The 25,773-nt window shown below is 40.3% G+C and overlaps 1 protein-coding gene across 2 annotated transcripts in view; it reads left to right on the plus strand.

The window, feature by feature from the left end:
• EXOC4 (exocyst complex component 4) overlaps positions 1-25,773 on the plus strand; it is a 750,050-nt gene that overhangs the window by 69,226 nt on the left and 655,051 nt on the right. For both annotated transcript variants that reach the window (XM_081102441.1, XM_081102440.1), the window contains exon 6: positions 23,177-23,420. In XM_081102441.1, the coding sequence (XP_080958567.1) occupies positions 23,177-23,420 (244 nt within the window). The remainder of the gene's footprint in view (positions 1-23,176; positions 23,421-25,773) is intronic.

The following is a 25,773-nucleotide window of genomic DNA, read 5'->3' on the forward strand; positions in this document are numbered from 1 at the left end:
TAAAGATTAAAAACAATAGTAATGTCATCTGTCACTGGCTTTTCAGATAAAAACTAGTTTTTATAGTTCTAACTAGTTCTGTAGTCCTATAGAGCTTGAAATAATAAAAAGGTAGAAAAACTGTTTGAATTTAATCAGTATATTCTGTGTTACTAACTGAAAGTACTATTTTTTTTGAGAGCTTAATATATTATTTTTGCTGGGGCATATTCAATTACCTTTTAAAATATAATTTATTTAAATTTAGAGTTATTTAGGCTTGGAATACTGAAGTTTATTTCTTTTACTCTATGAATTATTTTATAATAGGTTTTTATGTTAGTCTGCTTAGTTATTAATTTTTTTTTTTTAAAGACCTCACACACTGATTTTTATTATGGTACTTGACAAAAGTCTTACTCAGGTGTTCAAAGGTTTTGTTTTCTCCCCCTTTCTGATACAGTGTTGTTATCTCTTTGGCTTTTGACACTGCTTTGGGCTGTTGCAGTGTGTGGAATTATGAAACAAAATATATCTATACATTTGATTTGTATTTGTCTGTAATTTTTGTGGAAATTACCAGTCATTATGTTTGTTGTTGTTGTTTTTTTTTTTTTTAATATTTTTTTAATTGATTTTTTGCAGAGAGGAAAGGAGAGAGATAGAGAGTCAGAAACATCGATGAGAGAGAAACATCGATCAGCTGCCTCCTGCACATCTCCCACTGGGGATATGCCCGCAACCCAGGCACATGCCCTTGACTGGAATCGAACCCGGGACCCTTCAGTCCGCAGGCCGACGCTCCGTTCACTGAGCCAAACCGGTTTCGGCTATTGTTTTTTTAATAGTGTGAGTCCTCATGCTTAGCTAGGCTATGTCAATTTATAAAAATTTGGCCGAGTCAATAGCCAAGTAAAATAAAAAATTAATTGCTTATGAAGAAATGATAGAGCAGCTTTTAAATAAAAAGTGCTGTATAAATACCAAATAAACTGAAAAACTGCCAGTTATGGACAATTTCAGTAGAAACTAATTTTGCAATTCCTATTATTTTTAATAAGACAGCTCTTACTTTTTGATGGGCACTTTGTCAGGCCCTGGGTGAGTGGTTATCATGTAGTGGAGTTCATGTTGGCACTTTGACTTCGGCTCTCTTCCTTAATTATCAGGAATGACTCTTGAAGAACTGCACATCTTAGTTCAGTGTAGCTGAGACTATTGTGCAGATTGCTGTGGACACGTGTGTAAACCTTAAGGTTTATTTTTATTCATTCATTTATTTTTTAAAAATATTTTTATTGATTTTAAAAAGGAAGGGAGAAGGAGATATAGAAACATCAATGATGAGGGAGAATCATTGATTGCTGCCTCCTACCTACCCGCTACTGGGGATTGAGCCTGCAACTTGGGCATGTGCCCTTGACCGGAATCAAACCTGGGACTCTGCAGGCCAACACTCTGTCTACTGAGCCAAACTGACTAGGGCTAAGCCTTAAGTTTTAGAAGGGCTCATTTCCTTGACTGTTTTGAAGACGATCTCATGATTTTTCTGTGGGTGACTGAAAAAGAAGATAGTTGTTATTATTATTATTATTATTTTGGTTAATCCTCACCCACAGATATTTTTCCATTGATTTTTAGAGAGACTGGAAGAGAGGGGGCGAGATAGAGAGAGAAGCATTGATGTAAGAGAGACACATCGATTGGTTTCCTCCTGACTCGCTCCAACCATGGCCAGGGACCCAAAATCAAACCTGGGACCCTTCAGTCCGCAGGTTGACACACTATCCACTGAGCCAAACTGGCTAGGGTGAGAAGGTAGTTATTATTGATTAAAACCAATAGTAGCAGTAGTTCAGATGTGCTTACTGCCTTCTCTGTGAACCAATATTTTAAGTACTTTACATGAATTAATTCATTTAGTTTTTCAACAGTCTTTTAAGATAGATTTTGTAGCAGATTTTTGAATAACGTTGTTTTGTTATAATGTTGATAAGATGCCTTAAGAACATAACTCTTGTTTACTAGCATATTAGTTAGCCTATGGTAGAATTGGTTTTGTTATACATTGTTTTGCTTGAAGTCTCCCAATCTACCAAAGCCATTAAGCGTGAGGACTTACTGTACGACTAGCCTCATCTTACAGAGGAGAACACGGAGGCTTAGGGAGGGTTACTAGGTGGTTTAAGGTGACTCTGCTGACAAGTAGTATAGCTGCAATTTCAAATCAGGAGTCGGGTTCCAGTGTGCTCAGTTTGTTTTCCTGCAAGTAAGCTAGGTGTGCTCTGTGTATTACTTTTCTATTGCTGCCCCAACAACTTACCATAACTTAACTATATCATTCTATAGTTTTGTAGGTTAGAAGTTCACTCTGGGTTTCATTGGGGCTAAAGTAAGGAGTGGGCAGGGAGGTGTTTCTTCTGGAGGCTCTATGGGAGAATTCCTTTCCTTGCCTTGTCCTGCGGTCTCCTTCTCTGTATTCAAAACTGAAGTGGTGGGTCAGTCCTTTTCATGGCACAATTTCTCTGACCTGCTCTTCTGTCTTCTTCTTTTTTTAAAAAATTATTTTTATTTATTGTCTAATGTTTTACATATGTCTCCGCCCCCCCCCCCCATTGACCCTCGCCCCCACCAGCCATTCCCACCTCAGGCAAGCCCCCACCTCCCCAGTGTCTGTGTCCATTGGTTATGCTAATATGCATGCATACAAGTCCTTTGGTTGATCTCTAACTGCCCCCCCCCCGCCCCCCGCATTTGTCTCTGGATCTATTCTTGTTCATCAAATTATGTTAATCATTATATTCCACATATGAGTGAGGTCATTGTGATATTTATCTTCTCCAACTGGCTTATTTTGCTTAGCATAATGCTCTCCAGTTCCAGCCATGCTGTTGCACATGGTGAAAGTTCCTTCTTTTTTATAGCGGCATAGTATTCCATTATGTAAATGTACCATAGTTTTTTAATCCACTCATCTGATGATGGGCACTTAGGTAGTTTCCAAATCTTAGCTATTGTAAATTGCGATGCTATAAACATAGGTGTGCATATATCCTTCTGATTGGTGTTTCTGGTTTCTTGGGATATAGTCCTTCCTGGAAATGGGATTACTGAGTCAAATGGCAGTTCCATTTTTAACTTTTTGAGGAAACTCCATATGTCTTCCACATACTGACTGCACCAGTGTGCATTCCCACCAACAGTGCACAAGTGTTCCTTTTTCTCCACATCTTTGCCAGCACTTGTCGTTTGTTGATTTGTTGATGATAGCCATTCTGACAGGTGTGAGATGGTATCTCATTGTTGTTTTGATTTGTATCTCTCAGATGATTAGTGACTTTGAGCATGTTTTCCTGTGTCTCTTGGCTTTCTGAATGTCCTCTTTTGAAAAGTGTCTATTTAGGTCCTTTGCCCATTTTTTGATTGGATCGTTTATCTTCCTTTTGTTAAGTTATATGAGTTCCCTGTAAGTGTTGGAGATTAAACCCTTATCGGTGATAATATTGGCATCTATGTTCTCCCATGCAGTGGGCTTTCTTGTTGTTTTGTTGAAGGTTTCTTTTTCTGTGTTTTATTTTGATGTGGTCCCATTTGTTTATTTTCTCCTTAGCCTCTCTTGCCCTAGGATCTGTGTCTATAAAGATATTGCTATGACATATGTCTGCTATTTTGCTGCCTATGGAGTCTTGTAGGATTTTTATGGTTTCCCGTCTTACATTTAAGTCCTTTAGCCATTTTGAGTTTGTTTTTGTGTATGGTGTAAGTTGGTGATCTAATTTCCTTCTTCCTTTTTTTTAAGGACTCATGTGATTAGATTAATTTCCTCCTGGATAATTCAGGACCCTCTCCCAATTTCAAGTTCCTTAACCTTAATATATCTGCAAAGTTTTCTTTGCCATGTAAGGTAACATTCCCAGATTTTGGGGATTAGGACATGGATATCTTCCTGGGATCACTGTTCCTCTCATCACACTCTGCACTGCCCATTTTCTGACTTAAGTTGTCTTTAGGAGCCAATGTGTGAAAAGTTGACTTTTTTGAAGTTGTGTATGAGTCTTTTTAAGTTATTGCAGTTCTAATCCTTAGGACTATATTAATCTGGGTCACATTATTAAAGGGAATTGTATAAATGAAGAAGATGTAAATTATGTAGAGAGCTGCATAAAATGTTACTAAGTACACATAAAAGTGTGAGGCTGATGAAATATGTTATAATTAAGGGCAGACATTTTCTTACTCTTAATAATCAACAGTAAGTCCTAAGAGTATTTGTGAAGTGCTCGGCAGGTCAACCTAGAAAGTAATGTCATTTTCAGCGGGGAATTTAATAGAGGCTCTTAAAGCTCCCCTCTCATATTGTGAAATAGTAGGATTGAGGGTATAATCCATTACAACTGACGTTTTTATGGAGGGAGTTCTGATAGGGAATCCCTGGGTAGAACAGATCTTCCATTAGGGTGCCATAAATTAAGGTTGGAGGCAATTCCTGAGAACTTTCAGATTGTTATTAATTAAATTAGAATTTTGATTACTTATGAATGAGTCATTTTTCAAATGTCTTATTTAGAGGTAGATTTGTGTGTGACTTTTCCTGTGAGAGATTTTCTATCGTTGTTTATGTGTTAGAGTTTGCGAGATACGTTATATCATTCAGCTGATGCAAAAGTCTTTTGAGGTAGTTAGGGCAGATATTCTTGTCATTATCATTATTATATTTAGTTTTGAGCATATTATCAAAAATTTAGGTTATCAAAAAAGTTATATAGAATTTTATATGTGTATGCATCATCTAATTAAAAAATAAAGCATCCTATATAATAAAAGCCTAATATGCTCAGTGTCCGGTCATCCATTCAACCAATCAAAGTGTAATAGGCTAATGACATGCTAAGGCCCCTCAACTGCTCACTATGACATGCACTGACCACCAGGGGGCAGACAACTGGTCGTCCGGCCGACCAGTTGCTATGATGTGCACTGACCACCAGGGATCAGGCGCTTCAACTGATAGGTTAGCCTTCTGCTGGGGTCCGGCTGATTGGGATTGAGCGAGACGGGCCGGACATGCCCTGGAGCCCTCTCATGGTCCCTCCCTGGCTAGCCAACCTCCCGCGCCCCTCCCCGGCCCCGATCGTGCACTGCACCCTCTCGCAATCCGAATCCCTTGGGGGATGTCGGAGAGCCTGTTTCGGCTCCATCCCACAGGCCAGACCGAGGGACTCCATGGTGCATGAACTTGGGCACCGGGCCTCTAGTTTAATTATAAAATGCAAAATGAAGACACAGGTTGGTAGAAACAAGCAGCTCATTAAGAAAAAAATGATCCACATTCACCTAGCTTTCCCATATAATAATGAAGAAAAAAAACAGCATAATAAATAACCGGGCAAGTAATGGGCAATCTGCAGAAGAGCCCACATACATGGAAAGATTGGCATTTACTTGACAGAGTATCCAGAATATATAAAGAACTCCTGTAAATGAATAAAACAAGCTATTAGAAAAATAGGCAAAAATATGAACAGGTAGTTTATATAGGAGGGCACTTATGCTAGTAAAATATATGAAAAACTGCTTATACTCCCTAGTTAATGAGGTGTTTAAAAAAACTCGCTTTACACATATGGAAACTAATTCCAGGGAGGTTAAGTGATTGGTCCAGGGTGAACCGAGATGGTAATTATTGGGGCTTGCCTCGTGCTGTTCCCACTCTAAATGTGTAGGGATGGCATTTTGCAAGCCTTTTTCCTATTTTCATCAGTCACATAGTATTTTGTAATGTACAGGGAAACTAATGACTAATTTAGATGTAATAATTCAACGATAACTTGGGTAGGAGGGTGGGAGAAGTGTGGAAAAAATCCAATAATTGTAGGAAAATGATGTTTTAGGCTTTTGGATTCTCTCACTATGTCCTCTCATTTGGCCTGCTGCCCTTGGAACACGTTGACTGAGCAATTACTCCCAGGGTACACCGGCATTTCATTCGACTTCTTTATTCATTTTATTCATGCTCCTGCTGGGATTGCTGTGCTTGTAACTATAATGAAACTGGACTTCTTACTTCTTTTCTTTTTGGTTCCAGCATAGGTTAAGCAGTAAAACCTAAAGAGAACACAAATTAAATGAGTTTCTTTTGCTGTTGTTTCCTTAGTGTGCATTTTATTTTATAAAGCCTTTTAAAAAATTTTTATTTGATTTTAGAGAGACAGGAGAGGTGGGAGGAAGGGAAGAAAGGAGGGAGAGGGAGGGAGCTAAGGGGGAGGGGGGGGAGAGAGAGAGAAACCATCAATTAGTTCTACTTATTTATGCTTTCATTAGTTGATTCTTATATATGTGCCCTGACCAGAGATCAAACCCGCAACCTTGGCATATGGGGACGACGCTCCCCGGCCATTGCCTTATTTCATGAAGTCTTGTTCTGAGACTTAATATTTGCCTTACGAATTTTGGGTCTAATATTTAAAATATTCTTTCTACTTGGGGTCCGAGCTATGAATCCCAACATCAAAGGAGATGAAGTTTCTCCTCTTGGAACTCACATATCTAGAATAAAGAAGATCTGATTCTCCAAAATATTAATATACCTTTTGAGTTAGTTCTGTCTGCAGGTCAGTCTTCCTTGGCATTTTAAACCAGCTGTTCCTAAAGTACCTTGCATTTACTCTCATGAAATATCTTTGTTGATTTCTATAATGCATAATAGAACAGTGAGGGACATATACAAGGCAGGCGAAATAGAATTAATAGATCAGATATTTCTAGGTGTAAAAATGAAGCAAGACCAGAGTTTACTTTTTAATTATTTAAAATATCCTATATAATAAAGAGGCAATATGCATATTGACCCTCACTCCATCACACCATCACAAGATGGGTGCACCCACAGTGGAGGCAGGGTTCCTGTAACACAAGATGTCTGCGCCCACAGCGGAGGCGGGGTTCCCATAACAGCCATAACATGCTATCAGCAGGGACCTGAGGCTGCATGGCGCCGGGCCAGGGCAGGGTACCTGAGGCTGCACCCCCCCAGCTGTGCCCCCCCACCTGGAAGGACTTGACAGGGGACCTCAGGCCATGCCTCCCGCCCCGGTGCCGGGGTACCTGAGGCCATGCCTGTGTCCCAGTGGGGCTTGACGGGGGACCTCAGGCCGTGACCCCGCCCAGCAGGGCTTGAAGGGGGTCCTCAGGCTGCGCCCCCTGCTCAGCGGGGCTTGACAGGGAAACTCAGGCCATGCCCCCCACCCAGGGCTGGGGGACCTGAGGCCATGCCCCCCGCCCCGGCGCTGGGCCGGGGGACCTGAGGCTGCATCCCCTGCCTGGCGGGGCTTGATGAGTGCCCTGAGGCTGCGCCCTCCACCCGGCAGGGATTGATGGGGGACCTCAGGCCATGCCTCCCGCCCTGGCGCCGGGCCAGGGTACCTGAAGCCGTGCCTGTGGCCCAGCAGGGCTTGACGGGGGACCTCAGCCCGCGCCCCCTGCCCAGCAGGGCTTGATGAGTGTCCTGAGGCTGTGCCCCCCCTCACCCGGCAGGGCTTGACGGGGGTGAGGCCAGCTGGGTCTGAATCTTGCCCACTGAGGGTGGGGCTGGCCTGGTCTGGGTCTTGCACAATTTCGAGGTGCACGTGGGTGGGTGGGGACTTGACTCTGGGTCCTGCGGCATGCCCCAGACTCTAACAGGAAGATTTTCATATACATTTTACTAATTTTTTTTCATCTCTGACACTTCTATTATAGAGAAAGGGCAAATAACAATATTAAAATATTTCCTCTAATTCCCTTTTAATGTGCATGAATTTTGTGCACCAGGCCACTAGTGTTTATTATAAATATGTGTATAAAATATGAATGTTATATTATTCATGTATCAGAGATCACTATAACCACCACTATGTACTTCCCATCCTATCTAATAAAAGAGAAACATGGTAATTGGCGTACGACCGCTACCCTTCCCATTGGCTAATCAGCAAGATATGCAAATTAACTGCTAGCCAAGATGGCGGCCGGCAGCCAGGCAGTTTGAAACTAACATGAGGCTTGCTTGCTTCAGTGACGGAGGACTCCAACGTTCCCCGCCTGCCGCTGCAGGCCTCTGAGCTGGCAGTTTGAAACATAGTTACAAATATAGAAGCTAAACAAAACCCCAGAAACCAGCTTTCAGCTAGCCGGGATCTCAGACCTGGAGTTGATACAGAGTTTCGATTGTAGAACCTAAACAAACCAGATACCTGCTTTCAGGAGTGGAGGCCTAAGAGCTGGAGCCTCAGAGCTAAAGCTGGCTCAGAATAAAAAAAAAAAAAAGAAAAAAAGGAGCAGTTGGGAGCTTCAGTCCCAGCCTGAAAACAGCCCTCAGCCCCTCACCCAGACAGGCCAGGCCACCCGAGTGGGGACCCCCACCCTGAAGGCTATGTGACCAGCTGCAAACAGCCATCATCCCCTCATCCAGGCTGGCCAGGCACCCCAGTGGGGACCCCCACCCAGATCCGGGACACCCTTCAGGGCAAACCAGCCAGCCCCCACCCATGCACCAGGCCTCTATTCTATATAGTAAAAGGGTAATATGCCTCCCAGCACCGGGATCAGCGGAGCCGCGAGGTCTCCCGGCACCGGGATCAGCATGACAGGGGGCAGCGCCCAAACCCTCTGATCGCCCTGCGGCTCTGTGTGTGACAGGGGGCGGGGCCACAACCTCCCTATCGGCCCTGCTCTGTTCGTGACAGGGGAAGGCGCCCCAACCCCCTGATCGGCCCTGCTCTGTGCCTGATAGGGGGGAGTTCCCCAACCTCCTGATCGCCCTGCGGTTCAGTGTGTGACAGGGTGCGGTGCCCCAACCCCTCCCCCCCCCTCCCCCCCCCCCCCCCCCCAGCCACGGGCCCTGCTCTGTGTGTGACGGGGTAGAGCCATAACCTCCCCATCGGCCCTGCCCTGAGTGTGACAGTGGCAGCGCCCCAACCCCCTGCTTGGCCCTGCTCTGTGGGTGATAGAGGGCGGTGCCCCAACCCCCTGATCCGCCCTGCTCTGTGCGTGACAGCGCGGAGCTCCCCAACCCCCTGATTGACCCAGCTCTGTGCGTGACAGGGGAGCTCCCCAACCCCCTGATCGGCCCTGCTCTGTGCTTGACAGGGGGCAGCGCCCCAACCCCTGGTTGTCCCTGCTCTGTGTGTGACGGGGAGGCGCCGCAACCTCCCCATCGACCCTGCCTTGCATGTGACTGGGGGCGGTGCCCCAACCCCCCAATTGGCCCTACCCTGAGCGTGACTGAGGGTGGCATCACAACCTCCCAATCCGCCTTGCTCTGTGCATGACAGGGGGCGGTGCCCCAATTCCCCAATCGGCCCTGCTCTGAGCCCGAATAGGGGCTGCACCTAGGGATTAGGCCTGCCCTCTGCCACCCGGGAGCAGGCCTAAGCCAGCAGGTCGTTATCTCCCGAGGGGTCCCAGACTGCGAGAGGGCACAGGCCAGGCTGAGGGACCCCCTCTCCCCCCCAGTGCACAAATTTTTGTGCACCGGGCCTCTAGTTAGATTAATAAATCTTAATATGTTTCCTTATTTACTTCAGAGTTTCTTTTCTTTTCTTTTTTTTAAAATTAAACATTATCGCTTCTTGGCCTTTTGGCTAAGATCAAGTGTAGTATCTGTTCTTATCAGTTTAAAATAAAACATTACAGGTACAGTCGAAGCCCCTGTGATTACGTGAATTCTCCCTCAATTCTTTTCCTCTCTCTTTTATCCCAGAGGTACCTGCAATTTTGAAATTATTCTTTATCTTTTTCTTGTAAGCCTTCATACTTTTACTATGTATATGAATGTGTATGTGTACTGTGTCGTGCATTTGTAAATACAGAAACATTATAGTTTATGTATGTGTGTGTATGTGTGTATATTAATATATGAAGAATATACAGTATATATTGTTTGTATGTACATATATACACTATTATTTTAAGTATTTTAAGGTTTAAGTAAATTGTATAATTACATGTATTCATTCATTTTAATTGTATAATTTACTTAAAATTGTGTAATATAACATGTACCATTCTACTACTTGGGTTTTTTACTCATCATAGTTTTTGGATTTTCTCATGTGACAGTATAGCTCTAGTTTTAACATTTTAACTAGTTATAGTACTTTATTATAAAATATATCACAATTCATTTCCCTATGGATTAGGTATAAGTTGTTTCTAGTTTTTCATTATTAGCAACCTAAAGCAATGAGTATTCTTGTCTATATTTCTGTAGGACAGAGTTGCCCTACCAGTGATCTCTTGGGAATAGGTTATAGAGAGAGATGCCTGGCCTTCATTCAGCCTCTGGTGCAGCCAGTTGGGTCTTGAGGCAGTCAGAATTCCTAGAAAAGCCCCTTTTAGCCACATTCAGCTTTCTGCATTTATCCTAGTTGTGCTATATAAGCACTATTATTCTATGCATGTGTCATGATGCCCAAAAGGAGGAAGCCTTATTTTTGGGCCATTCTCTCAGAGGAATAGAGGGAGGGAGGGAGGGGTCTAGGGGGGGAGTTTGAAGGAGAGGGAGAGGGAGAGGGAGAGGGAGAAAGGAAGAGAGAGAGAGAAGAAAATGTAATTTTGCATTTTAATTTTCTTGCCAAATGGCTTTTTGAAGTGATTGTAACAATATAGATTCCTCTGAGCTGTACATGGCTTTTGTTACTCCTTGCATTTAAAATTGGCTTTGTTAGACTTTAATTTCTGCAAATGGACTTTTACAAATCTGACAGGTTTTGTGTTTTTATTTTATTTTATTTTATTTTATTTTAGTTTAGTTTAGTTTAAGTTATTTTAGTTTATATTTCTCTGGTTTCTAGTGGTGCTGAAAATCTTTCCATATATATGGACCATTTGGGTATCTTTTGTGTATTGTCTATTTGACTAGCCAGTTTTTAATTATTTCTTTAGGCCATTTCCGCCCCCTCCCCCCATATGTAAGAAAGTTTAGTAGATGCAAATCATTTTTCTCTTTTGTTTCCACTCATCCCATATCAGTAATCAAGCTCATTAGTTTCTAGTTTATCCTTCCTATATTTCTTTTCGCACCGTTGAACAGATATACATATCTTTTTTTACACCTTTCTTTTTTCTATAATGGGTAGGATACGATAGATTCTCTCCTGTACTTTGCTCTTTTAGTTCATAGAGATTTTGATTTTTTTAATACTTGCGTAGTACTTCATTGTGTCAATTTATTACATAGTTCATCCACCCTCTTATGTGTAACTGTCATTATAAGCAATGATGCAATGACTAACCTTGTGCATGTGTATTTTCATATTGTTGGGGGTGTATCATTAGGGTAAATATCTAGATGAGGGGATAACTCAATCAAAAGGTAAGTCCATATGTGGTTGTTTTTTTCAGCATTGCCAAGTTCTTCTCCGTAAGAGTTGTATCAGCTTGCGTTCCACCACCAGTGTAGGTGTGCTTGTTTTTCTCACAACTCTGCCAGAATGTGTTGTCATGATTTTTTATTTTTGCCATTTTCATAGATAAAAAGTGGCATCACAGTATTGTTTATTTTGCATTTCTTTGATTATGAGTCAGTTTGAACAATGTTTTTTATAAAGCCCATTTTTATATATCTTTTGTTAATTGTTCTGGTCTTTTATCCATTTCTTCCTATTTTATCTTTAAATCTATTAATATGTAAATGGATTTTCTAATATTGAACCAAGTTTTCACTCCTAGAATAAACCCTCTTGATCATGGTGCTATTTTCTCAATGTGATGTTGAATTTTGTTGGTAACATTTTATTTAGGAATTTTGCATAGATGTTTATAAGTGACTAGAGGCCCGGTGCACAAGAATTTGTGCACTCGGGGGGGAAAGGGGGTCCTTCAGCCCGGCCTGTGCTCTCTCGCAGTCTGGGACGCCTCAGGAGATAATGACCTGCTGGCTTAGGCTCCTGGCGGGGCGGGGGGGGGGGGGTGGGGGGTGGGTGGGCGGGGGGGGGGTGTTGGGGCGCTGCACCCTGTCACACACAGAGCAGGGCCGGTCAGGGGGTTGGGGCGCCGCACCCTGTCACACATAGAGCCGCAGGGTGATCAGGGGTTGGGGAGCTCCCCCCATCAGGCACAGAGCAGGGCTGATCAGGGGGTTGGGGTGCCTTCGCCTGTCACGAACAGAGCAGGGCGAATAGGGAGGTTGTGGCCCCGCCCCCTGTCACACACAGAGCCGCAGGGCAATCAGGGGATTTCGGCGCTGCCCCCTGTCACGCTGATCCCGGGGCCAGGAGGCCTCTCAGCTCCGCTGATCCCGGTGCTGGCAGGCATATTACCCTTTTACTATATAGGATAGAGGCCTGGTGCACAGGAGGGGGCCGGCTGGTTTGCCCTGAAGGGTGTCGTGGATCAGGGTGGGGGTCCCCACTGGGGTGCCTGGCCAGCCTGGGTGAGGGGATGATGGCTGTTTGCAGCTGGTCACACACCCTTCAGTGTGGTGGATCCCACTGGGGTGCCTGGCCAGCCTGGATGAGGGGATGATGGCTGTTTGCAGCTGGTCACATACCCTTCTGGGTGGGGGTCCCCACTGGGGTGCCTGGCCAGTCTGGGTGAGGGGCTGAGGGCTGTTTTCAGGGTGGCGGGTGACTGAAGCTCCCAAATGCTCCTTTTTTTCTTTTATTCTGGGCCAGCTTTAGCTCTGGCTCCAGCTCTGAGGCCTCAGGTGCTGAAAGCAGGTATCTGGTTTGTTTGGGTTCTATAATTGAAACACTGTATCAACTCCATCCAGCTCTGAGATCCCGGCTGGCTGAAAGCTGGTTTCTGGGGTTTTGTTTAGCTTCTATATTTGTAATAATGTTTCAAACTGCAAGCTCAGAGGCCGGCAAGGCAGGCGGGGAACGTTGGAGTCCTCCATCACTGAAGCAAGCAAGCCTCATGTTAGCTTCAAGCTGCCTGGCTGCCGGCCGCCATCTTGGCTGGCAGTTAATTTGCATATCTCGCTGATTAGCCAATGGGAAGGGTAGCAGACATACGCTAATTACCATGTTTCTCTTTAATTAGATAGGATATTAGCCTGTACCCTAAATCTTATCAGATTTTGGTTTCAATGTAATAATTTACTTCATAAAAGGAATTGGGAAGTTTTTTTTTTTCATTTTCAATTCTTTGGAACAATATATAGAGCACTGGGACTAGCTGGTATTTGAAGGTTTGGAAATTGCCCTATGAAACCATTTGGATCTGGTACTTAAAAATTTTTTCATTTTATTTTTTAATTTTTTTTCTAATTCTTATATGCAAAATTTTCTCTTTTAGCAGTTCGTTTTTAGTGGGATCAATTTTAATAACCCATAGATTCCTAGGAAAAAACTCATTTAGTTTTTTTAATTTTGTATTTTCTTATGGTTTTGAATTATTTTTTGTTTTCTTTTTGTTATTTATTTTTTTACTTGTGCCATCTTCCTTTTTTTCTTGATCTAAGTAGTTAACAGTCTGTCTGTAGTGTTAGTTTTGTTTCCCCCCAAGAAATTACCAGAATTTTGATTTATTGATGAGGTCTATTGTTTTTCTGTTCTGTGCCTTATTATTATCCGCTTTTATCTTTATTATATCATTCTTTGTGCTTTTTTTTTTCTGAGCAAGCAATTGAAATCATGTTTAATTCTTTCATTTTTTTACTGATCAAAGTGTGTAATGATATGAATTTTCCTCTCAGCAACACTTTAAATGCATCCCATAGATATTAATATGTAGTGTTTTCATTATCATTTAAAAAGATAGTCTTACTTCAGTCTGCATTTGGATGATTATCCTAGTATTTTTAATAGAAGAATTTTAAATTTAAAGATGAATGGGAGTTTTGTTTTTCTTAATACCTTGTAGTTTTATTGCATTGAATTTAGAGAGTGTTGTTTGTAATATTTCTACTTTATGGAACTTACTGACATTTTCTTGTAACTTAATAAATGATCAATTTTTGTGACTGTCCCATGGGTGCTTTAGAAAAAGGTTCATTCTCTATTAGGTGTACAGTTTGATAGAGAGCCATAGATCTACTTTAATTACATTGTTTAAGTCCTTTGTGATGAACTAAAGTTTTCTATTAGTGTGTTTTTTTCTCTGTGTCACTGCATTTCCCATATTTTTTTTCCCCTAAAAATGTGGTTTCTGTTTTATTTGGTGTATATTCATAAGTGTTCTAGCTTTATTATAAACTAGAGGCCTGGTGCACAAAAATACATGCACTGGGGGAGTGGTCTCTCAGCCCGGCCTGCCCCCTCTCACAGCCTGGAGCCCTCAGGGGATGTCCTACTGATGGCCGCTGTCCGGCCTCCCTCTGCGGAAGGTGACTGGGCCTATCAGGGGAAGGCGCTGCCCCATCACCCCACTGCTGCTGCCACTGCTGGCTGTCAGCCCTTCTCAGTCCTCCTTGGCCTTCACAGCTGTTGTGGCTTTGTCTGGAAGGACGTCTGGTCTACCTGGTCTAATTAGCATATTACCCTTTTATTAGTATAAACTAGAGGCCCGGTGCATGAAATTTGTGCAGGGGGGGGGGGGGGGCGGGTGTCCCTCAACCTGTCCTGCACCCTCTCCTATCTGAGATATTCCTCTCACAATCCGGGACTGCTGGCTCCTAACCACTCGCCCGCCTGCCTGCCTGATTGCCCCTAACTGCTCCCCTGCCTGCCTGATTGATGCCTAACTGCTCCCCTCCTGGCCCGATTGCCCCCAACTGCCCTCCCCTGCTGGCTTGATCACCCCCAACTGCCCTCCCTTGCCACGACCCACCTCCTCCACGCGAGGTGGCGGAGACACCGGGACTGACCTCTGTGCCATGCAGAGCTGCAGGACCCCCAGGCCTCACCACACAGTGTGGCCACCGGACCCTGCCTCTACTGTGCACATGGCCATCTTGTCGCACGACGTCACCTAGGCTTTTCTTATATAGGATTGTGGCTTGTGGTATTGAATGTCCTGCTTTGTCATGGTTAATGCTTTTTGGCTGGCAGACCATTGTTCATTCTAGCCTTTCTAAATTAGTTTGTTTTAGATATGTGTATAGCATATAGTTGTACCTTGCTTTGTGAGTCAAATTGAAAGTCTGTTTAATAGGTGAGTCATATCCATTGACATACATATATTGATATAACTGATATATTTTTCTCAACTCTATCATAATATTTTACAAATGTATATTATGTTATATTTGCTCTGTTTCTGAAATACTAATTTTTGCTCTTTATGCAGAATTTTTTGTGGTTTAGAAAGGTTCCCCTGCCGCAGTGGTTGTCTTTTAATGTATTTAAAAATCGTTTGAAAATGCTTTTAACCTCTTTTTTTCTTTAACCTTTTATTCGCAGATTTCTCTCTCTTTATTTGTATTCTTTACTTCCCATCTATTGTTTTGACAATAAACAATACACTTATTCTATTTTTTTCTTCATCTCTCTACTGCCAATTTTTAGTTGCATTTAAAAAATTTTTTTAACAATATACTGCTTTTGTAAAGTTGTTTTTCATCAACATCCTCATTTTTGTCTTTGTCTTTAAATACTCATTCATCTTTTTGCTGAAATTTTCTCAATTGTCTCTGGGTTGGATGAAGTCCATCATCTAAAAGATTCCTCAGGAAGAGTCATGGCTATTCAATTCCTTCTGTTGAAAAATACTTTCCACCCCACAGCCTTTGTACTTAAAGGACCTCTTGAGTGGGTATAAATTTCTTGGTTTACACTTTTCCTCATTATTATTATTATTATTATTATTATTATTATTTTGTAAAATGCTGTTATTTTTATTTTCCTTCATGTGCTTTATGAAAATTCTGATGCCAATCTAATTTTTTTGCCCTTGTGAGTTATTTGATCTTGTAGGCCTTAAAGGACTTTAAACTTAGGAATTGACTAGTTTTAGTAGGAAATGTCTTGGAGTTATATTTTGGCGTTAATTTTCCTTCAGACCCAATGGGTTCTTTTATTTTGTAGATTAACAATTTTTTGGCAACTTTTCTTGGTTTATATTTCTAATTATTAGTTCTTTTGTATTGTTTCTTTTTCATGTAATATGTTACTTTTTTTCCTGTCCTGTCTTCCATTTTTACTACTTTCTCTTTGGTCATTTTTTACTTTTCTTTATATCCCCTTTTATTCTCTGCATTTTCTCGGTACCCTTTATAGAATTTTAAAATTTATTCTCCCATTGGTATTTTATAGTTTATTATGTATTATTCATGCATGAGATGATTTTTTTTCTTTCATATCTTTCCTGATATTAGTCAGTTTTCTTCTCATACCTTTCTTTATTTGTCCATGTCTGTTCTTAGTTTTTGGATTTTTGACTCAAAATGGCTTTACCTATCCTCAAATTATTTGAGTATATTAATTTCATCTGAAGTGTTGCCATCTAGTTTTCTTGTGCTTCATGATTATTTTATTATAGGGACTTTTCCTCTGTTGATGTGCTTTAGATTTCCTGATTTTTTTCAATATGCCTCTACATCAAGCATGTCAAACTCAAAGGCTAACACGGGCCAAATAAACAAGGTTTAAGTTTATGTGGGCCGCAAAAAAAACAAAAGCTTCAATTTTCATAGAAACGTAGGTTTATTTCGATAGAGACATGCTGGATACAAAGGGCTGAAATAAATGAGTCATTGTTAACATAAAATAATAGAAAATTTTAATAAAAATTAATATTTTTTCTTGAACTTTAAATTACCAGACACTGAATAACTGCACAAATTCATAAGAGTAATGCAAATAAATCTATTTTTCTTGTGTTCTGAAAGCGAAATATTTACTGTTGTGAACAAACAAGTGAGTCTAAGACTAACGATATGGCAATCAGCTGCTAAAATATTTGCTGCTAGTATTAGTGGAGAGAAATGGTGCGCCTGAATGAATGCAACACAATGATAGTATTCAGTCATTAGCGAACGTTGTAGTTCGTTATTAACAATTATGTATTGTAAAAATTAAGTTACGAAATTTTTATTAAAACTTTTCTTACATACCGTTATATTGGCTGGGCTACAAAAATATTTGTTGTGGGCCACATGTGGCCCGCGGGCTGTGAATTTGACATGCTTGCTCTACATGAATCTCATTGTTTTCTGTTCATGTTTATAGTATCAGTGTTTTATAGAAATTCTAGCTCATTGGCTCCCTCTTCTGTCAAAATCCAGATGCTTTTTTTTTTGTTTTTGATGGTTGGGGAAGGTTGTTTGTTTCCAGAACTTTGATGCTCTTGTCCTGTAGGATCCTGAATTTTTCTTTTATGCTTCATTCTCTCTTCACATCTGATATAGCCAAAGGGCATTTCTCTCTTTTTGTTTTAGTTTTCCCCCAGAAACTGTGTGTCTCAAACACTGCTCCTTCAGATTGTGTCTGCTTTTAAGTTCCTTCTCTATAGTCAATGCTCTGATATGCTTGGCTACTTTTTAGTATTTTGAAACTTGCAGTGGACTTTGTCTTTGTATTGATAGTTTCAGTTCAGTCTTTGGTTCATCACTAGCTCCCTTCTTCTCTCCTCCTCAGTTTTTCACAGTCTGACTTGGTCTGCAACAAAGCCTTGTGGCTGAGCAGGACTGGAGAGGAGCTTGGGAGATCACTTGCTGGGATTAGATGGTTCTTTTCTTATTTCTATTTACAGTTGTTTTGAATTTGGGGCAATTTCTGTCTTAAAGTTAACCTGAGGGCATGATTTCTATGACTTTTATTCTTTTCATTGTTCTATGTTGTTTTGGAAGAAATATTGAGAAATGGGGACCTATGCAGCCCCCATTGTCTTCAGCAACCCCAGAGTTCCTAAAGCTAGAAGTTTTCAACTTACATTTTTTATTTTGGGGGTTTGTTTTTGTGTTTTCATGTCACATCACATTTAATGTGCACAATTCTGTAGGTAATGCTATCTTCACTTTACAGATGAAGAAATTGAGGTCCAGCAATATTTAATGACTTGAGAGATTGCACAACTAGGAAGTGGTAGAGATGGTAATCAAATCCAACATGTGTGGTGCCAAGCTCTTGTTCTTTCCATTACATCATGCTGTCTTCCTGGGCAGTTGAACTTAAAAAACATACATTAACAAATACCTGCAGTCTAATAAATTTTGTGAATATTAGTATAAACTATCAATCTATTCATCTTTTACTTGTCCTCTTATCCTGTGTCCCTCTTACTTTTTTAGTAGCTTCTCTCCATTAGGTGCTTCTCTGAGCTTCAAAGGTACATCCTCCTTGCTCTAAATGGGGTGATGAGCTTTGTCTCAAGAGAAACTAATTAAAAAGATAGTCTTGTTTGTTTTTATTCTAATAAAAGGTTTGCTATTAACCTTCCTGAGGCAAATAAACCATCATTAAACCCTTAGTCCACTTTACTCCTGGAATAACCAGTGCACATTCACTGTGCTAAAAGTCAGGGCAATGTGGGTTTCATCTCCACCTCAGAATTGAAACCATCCCTGTGCCCAGGCTGAAAACACTCCCTGCTCCTGTAAATGAGAGCTCCTGGGAGCAGTTGGCAGTAGCTTTTGGCAGCCTCCTTTCAGGAGTGGGGTATATTATATTGTCTCCAGTTTTCTTTAATTTAATTTGTGCCTTCGGGGTTCTTGGTTAACATTTTTGAAGTACTTTAATCAGGAATCCACACTCAGGGTAGTTAGTTAACATTTGAAAGACCCTAATCAAGATTCTATACTCCAGTGGCAACCAGTACATTAGATCTTGCTCTCTGAGTCTGCCCCAATGGGTGTATTACTTAGAATAAAAGATGTTAGAAGTAATTTTTTATGATGAAAAGAAAGATATTTAAGATATAGAGTTGACCAAGTGCTTCCACTGGGACATGATTGGAGGTTAAGGATTGGTGAGTCCAGCAACCTACCAGTCTAGGTCTAGAGCTTGATTTGTTTCTGTGCTTATAGCCCTGGGAGGGTTTCATCAACTCACCTGGCCAGTCACTGCAGCGTAGGTCTCTGCAAATTTCTGCCTGCTTCTCTACCCGGAGCTCACTGGACATGTACTCTGGCTGCACTCATTGTTTACATTTTTTTGTCTACAGAGATATTACTCTCAATTTTGAGGCAGACTATTTTTTTTAAAAATTTAACTTATATTTTATATAATAGTCTTTTTTTAGTAGATTGGGTATCTGAAGTATGAAGTTGTAATGACATTTTGATCAGAGGCAGAAGAATTATTTTTTTTCAGTGGTAACTTTCTTATTATTTCCTGCTTGAGAATATTGTCAGTATTCTGAGGCCAGGTTCCCATCTGTCAGGGCAGCATGGTGGGTATGTAATCCTGATGCTTTAGTGGTCTAATTAGGCTTGGTGATTTTTTGAAGGCTCCTTTTTATATTGAATTCTGTTCAGTAGTGGCAGACATTATATAGAGATAATGTTCTTGAATACATGTAAATTATGTAGGTAAAAAAATGTATGTTATATAATTTAGCTACTGTGCATAATATAAGGAATTATATCTACCAGGAATTTCTATAGTAAATATTACCATTATCTCTTATACCTTATTTAACATCTATATATATAAAAACCTAAGCGACCGAATGACCAGTCGCTATGACGTGCACTGACCACCACGGGGCAGACACTCTAGCAGGAGCTGCCCCCTCGTGGTCAGTACACTCCCACAGCCAACCTCGGCGGCTGGCCAATCTCCTGTGGTCCCTCGCCCCCGATGGCCATCCCCGATCGGCCCCTCCCCCACAGCCAGCCAACCTCCCATGGCCCTTCCTCCCCGCCCGCTTTTGCTGGCTGGCCCTGATTGGCCCGATTTGGACTGGGCGAGACAGACCCTATCACTGGCCAGGCCGAAATTGTGCACAAATTCGTGCATCAGGCCTCTAGTGTATAAATATAAATGATAAATTAATATAACATATTCAATAAAAATTAGTGTTTTACCATAGCCCTGACCTCCTGCAATTTGATGACATATGGCGTATGTTACCAATCTTTCTTTCCAAGCATATTATGAAAAGAAAACAGCCACGGACTGGTCTAGATTGCTTTCTGTACTTAATGGAAAACAAAGAAATAGTTTTCTTTTATAAAATATTTACTGCATAAATGGATCATTCACCTTGTTTATCTCTTTTTAAGTGGGTTATCTATAATATAGTTATACCTACTCAGCTATAGGCTTAGTGATCAGAGATGCATAGATTTACACTGTACTTAGTAGAATCATGGAATTGTAGGGCTTGAAAGGACTGTAGATATCATCTAGTTAAATATTCCATGAGTCCCAAAGTGTCTTAGGTAAACCTCTTTCAGGATTCTATGCTTAAGCTCAGCCAGTGACATCATTTACATCCACTTAAATAAGGATGTATGGATATAGAGGATGTATATGCATGCCTGTCTGTCTAATAAGAAACAATTGGGGCCAGTAGGATTTTAGTAGAAATAATTAGTGAAAGGACATGAGAGTCTTTTATTATTTAGCAGTCTTCTACCAGTGAAAGTTTTTAAACCAGGTTCAAGAAATCCTCACTTAAGACACTCAAAGCAAAAATATCGCAGATAAGAAATTGGAAAAGGAAGTAAGGTGTTTCTGTTTTTTAAAGTGTTCTAAAACCCACACATTGAGTGCATATTATAGCAATATAGACACAAGGGAATGATTTGGGGTGTAGAAATATGTACATTTTGTTCTAATTGTGCTGTGAGCCCTTACTGAATTTCAGCTAAATTATTTTGCACAAGGCTTTTTCATAAAGTACCAATAGCTCTATCTGAAATCACAGGGTTTTTGTGATTATTAGACTAGTCTTCATGGTTGATTATATTATCCTTTTAAATTGCCTTTTAATTTTCAGCTGATGTAAGTGAAATAGATACTATAAATTAATTAATATTGGATCTGTTCCGTGTTTATGCTCTAGGAGATTTCAGGAGACAAGCAGATAGATAAGGTTCTAAACAAATGTGCCATTTGGGGCGGTGGCATTTTAATATTCATACCTTGCTTACTTGTTATTTTTAATAGGCTATCTATTATATTAATGTGCATGTGAGTAGCTATATGCCACGTCATCTAGGCCCTTATTGAGTTAAACTACATTTTTCTCATCACCAATCGCTCTTGCGGCATGTGGCTGTAATTTTCAGGTGGCCCTTTGCATGGTCCTTTGTTACTTATAGATCCTCTTTTATGAAGATCATTTTGTCCCAGCTAAATTTCTATTACCTTTTTTTCTGCCTGGAGTTCTGCTTATCTTTTCGCTTCATTTCCCCCTCTAACAGGTTGAATTTAGATAGTCCCTTGCCTGCTAAATATTTTTCTCGTCTTGCTTTTGAGGTTGGTCTTGAAGGATGGAATAATTTTGTGGCCTGAGGTGTCTAGCTCTTTGTGTATAAAACAAAACCTGCAACTAAAATGTGTATTCTTGAAATGTCACTTTTGGAAATATCAATGACTTTTTTGATTTGCCTTCAGAATTGATTGGCATGTGATCTTTAGAGGCTTACAGCTTCTTGGTTCTACGACCAGTTTACTAGTATTAAAAAACTTAAATTTAAATACCATATCAAATGCCCACTGTTCTGTGAGGAAAACCACATGAATTTGGTTGTTATTTATGTTCTTTTCTCTCTTTATGGATTTTAGGGGTCGATTGAATCTAAGTAAGACAACAGCATCACAGATAAATATGCAGAGGATTTACTTTAGATTAAGGTTGTATAAGTAATTATATCATTACATGCATTTGGTTTATATTTATGTGCATTTTATGAATTTGGAGCAAAACACAGGACTGAAGAGAATAGCCTACTTGTCGTCTGGAGTAGAGGTTTTAGGAAATGTATTTAGTGGTTACAAGGACTTACTCCATATACTGGGTATTTTCATTTAGGGAATGAAATAAACAGATTTCAATGCATTCCAGTAGTGCCGAACAACCCAGACTGCACTTGTTGTGTAGTTGAGCTAGAATCCACTAAAGAAGAATGTATGCATATTTCAGAATGGCACATATTTTAAAAATGATTCAGTTTTTTTGAGGAGTGGAGGAAAGGGGAGGATGGGGAAACTTTATTAGGGTCCATATTTAAGTTTGTATTCACTTTTGCTTTGTCTGTCCTAATCCAGCCACTTGTAAAATTAGAGAATTATTTTTAGGCCAGAAGTTTTCAACCTGTGCTTCTTTTTCCTTTTGACAGTAGTGCTTGCTCTGAAATTACAGGAGAAGTGTTGTGTATATGTATATTCGTTTGAGGGAAGGGCCTATGGATTTCAGCAGATAACAGAAATCTCAGATTCCAGTCCCACCTGCTTCCCACCTTCTCACGGGGTTAAGAACACTGTTCTAGATGTTTCTTCCATTTGAAAACCAGGTAGCTTGGATGAAAGCTGCAGTCTAAAGATCTAGAGAGATTACTGACATATATAGTTCATTCTCAGAGAACCTACATGTATTAGCAATACCAGTCTTCAGTAGATAATAATCTTATGCTAGACATACCCTCAAAGTTTTGTCTCACTTGCATGCATTATTTTTCATTTATTTTCTTCATCTCTTTTATAATTTGTTATAATTTAATCTTATTTACCTCTTCTTCATGTATTTATAAATGTCTTTATTTCAAGCTATTGATCTCTTATAACTAATAAATAGGAATTTTTAAACTATGGTCTGTCTCTTTAGAATTCTCATGCCAAGTGTGACATTTTATAAATAATGAATACTTAATAAATGTCACAAACTGACTGACTCATTCTGGAAGTGGTAGTCTATGGAAACTTCCCATGGAGATTTGCTTTCTTGCTGTTAATTGTTTCTATCTCTTATTACTAACCAATTGGGATGGATTGAAGAATGTACTGTTTTTGTGTGATTCTTACTTACTATGTAAATATAATTTAATTACAAATATAATTGAAAAATCTCTATTTTTAAAAGAAGATTTAAAAATTGATTTTTAGAGATAGAGGAAGGAGAGGGAGAGAGAGAAACATCAATGTGAGAGCAAAACTTCCATTGGCTGCCTACTGCATATCCCCTACCCGGGATCCAGTCTGCAACCTGGGCATATGCCTTGACTGGGAAAGGAACTGGCAACCTTTCAGTGCATGGGACAATGCTCAACCAACTGAGCCACACCAGCCAGGGCTTCTCTGATTTCTTTAAGGGAGCAATCAAAGCAGTGAAGCCATGTACCAGACCCATTGTGTTTTTTGTAATGGAACCTGTGTTTATTTTTTTACAGTGAGGGAGATAAACCTACAGGACATCAAAGAGGATTTGGACTTGGATCCAGAGGAGAACAGCACCCTTTTTATGGGCATCCTCATCAAGGGGCTTGCCAAACTGAAGAAGATCCCAGAGACAGTGAAGGCCATCAAAGAACGCTTGGAGCAGGAGCTCCAACAGATTGTGAAGAGGTCTACAACCCAGGTGGCGGACAGTAGCTATCAGAGGGGAGAGAACCTCACTGCGGACAACCAACCAAGGTAGATCGGGTGCAATTCATGTGTTTGATAGCTATTATACCTTTTCTAGAGTGGGAGGTAAGTTATTATCTTCTTTTGATATTATTTCTTGAACTTGGGATACTATAGAACATACAAACTCAATTGGTGAAAACAGCTTGAATAGGTATAATTCAGCTGGCTTTTTTTTTTTCTTTTTCTTTTTCGTTTTTCCCCCCAGCTAGCTTTTGACATAGTTGCGAAGTTTCAACGCATTTTGTTCAGATGCAAATGAAAAAATGAAGCAATTATTGGATATTTACTAAGTATTAAGCAGAATTCAAGGCAATTTGTATATATTATGTCATTAAGTATCACTACAACTTTATGAACTACTTATTAGCCATAATTTACAGTTAGGGAAATGGGCCTCAGAGATAAAGTAATTAGTCAAGGTTACAGAGCAAGTGACTGGTCTTGGGGTTGAATGCAAGGCCATGGTCCTTCTTCCATGTTTTGTCCTTTACTACGTGGATATTTGTCAGTAGGCAAATCAGTCTCAGGAATTATTGTATCTATTTAAAACAACTAATTGGGTTTGGATTTCATACTTCTTGTTTCATAAGGGGAAAACTGAAACTGGGCTCTGATCCAAACTCTGTCTTGACTGTCAGGCACTGAGAGAGCACATCTGCCAAACCAGAGTCTAGGGCACAACAGACTAATGCCATCTGATGGTGGGACAAGAGCTTTGAGATGGAGGCTTTCCTAGAAAATCCAGGATCCACTATGCACAGATCTCTGTTCTCCTCCTCCTCTGCTTTTACCCCGAACTCTCCACATACACCAGACATGGACAAGGCAGAAATTTGCAAGGGGGGCGGGGGGAACTGCACTTTCATCTGAGAGCACAGGGCACAGTAAGGCATGTCTTCTGAGTTCAAATAATGTGAGTTTCTGGGAAGGCATCATAATCTTATTGACATGCTGCTAAGGAAATTCTGCTGTTTGTTAGGGCTTAAATTTTTTTTCTTTAAAGAAGATAAATTTTAAAGGAAATAATAATAGCTCACTTAGTATAGAATTTCCCAGACTTTACATTTTTTTTTGGAAAAATAATGTATGCTGTTTTCTTTTTTATATTATTTTATGTATCTAAATAACATTAATTTTAATTATACTTTAAAATTTCAACATTAATTCCCTTGTAAACTTCATTCAAAAGTATAGTTGTTGAAGAAACCTTCCTTCACCCCTCGCCTGCCACAGAATATTTCAGAGCACATGTTGTGATGAGCATGGGTTTGGGAGTTGAGTAGACCTGACTGAGGAAATAACACCTGCTTTATAGGGTTGCTGGCATTAGGTGAGGATATATGGCTAGACTTTAGTAGGGTAGTGCCAGTAACTGTATTGGTGTATATTAATACACACATTTATTTATTCTTGTTTTTTTCCTCAACTTCATGTTCTTTGATCACTCACAGTATGACCCAAAGAAGCTGGAACTGGTTCTGAATTGAATTTTTCTTTGTTGCCTGGTGCCTGGATTTCCTTGATGACCTTTTGCCTCCTTATTAATGAACACTTCAGAATTCCGGCTCTCTATATGTCCTGCTGCTGCAAGTTCCTAGATGAATACGCTGAACTTTCATAGGGAAATAACATGACTGTAGTATATATTGGAAGTAAAACGAAAGGGCACGGATCAATAACTTTTCTGCAGATCTCATTACAGTACCCTTAAAAGCAATGTGTCTTTCAAAGGATTTTGACCTCTTCCTCTTCTGTGCCCTAAGCCTCTTGCAGAATTCACGAGTGGAAATTGCAGCAGTAGAGGTAGAAATTCAGCATACTGCCCTGGAGATAATAAATGTTTCTCTATGGGGAATGAGTCAGCAAGAGGTTTTTTCCTTCTCTAAGTTTTGTTTTTGTCAATATTTTGAAGGCTTTTGTAGGCAGGATATATTGGACAGTAGCAAGTGAACAACCAAACTATCTAAAACATGATCTCATTTTATAAAATGTACAAATCTGAAATTTTGGGCCCAAACACTTTGAGGTAAAATAGTACAGAGAAAGCAAATATTTGGGGTGAACAACTTAAAAAAAGGAAATTAAATTTACTGGGGTGACATTGGTTGATAAAATGATATAGGTTTCAAGTGTTCAGTTCTTTTAAAAAATGTGTTTTTATTGATTTCAGAGAGGAAGGGAGAGGGAGAGAAAGAGAAAAATATCAATGATGAGAGAGAATCATTGATCAGCTGTCTCCAGCACACCCCACAAGGGGGATCGAGCCCATAAACTGGGCATGTGCCCTGACTGGGTATTGAACTGTGACCTCCTGGTTCACAGGTCGGTGCTCAACCACTGAGCCGTGCAGCTGGGCTCA

This window comes from Myotis nattereri (assembly GCF_964212035.1).
Source record: "Myotis nattereri genome assembly, chromosome: 11".
Classification (NCBI taxonomy): Eukaryota; Metazoa; Chordata; class Mammalia; order Chiroptera; family Vespertilionidae; genus Myotis; species Myotis nattereri.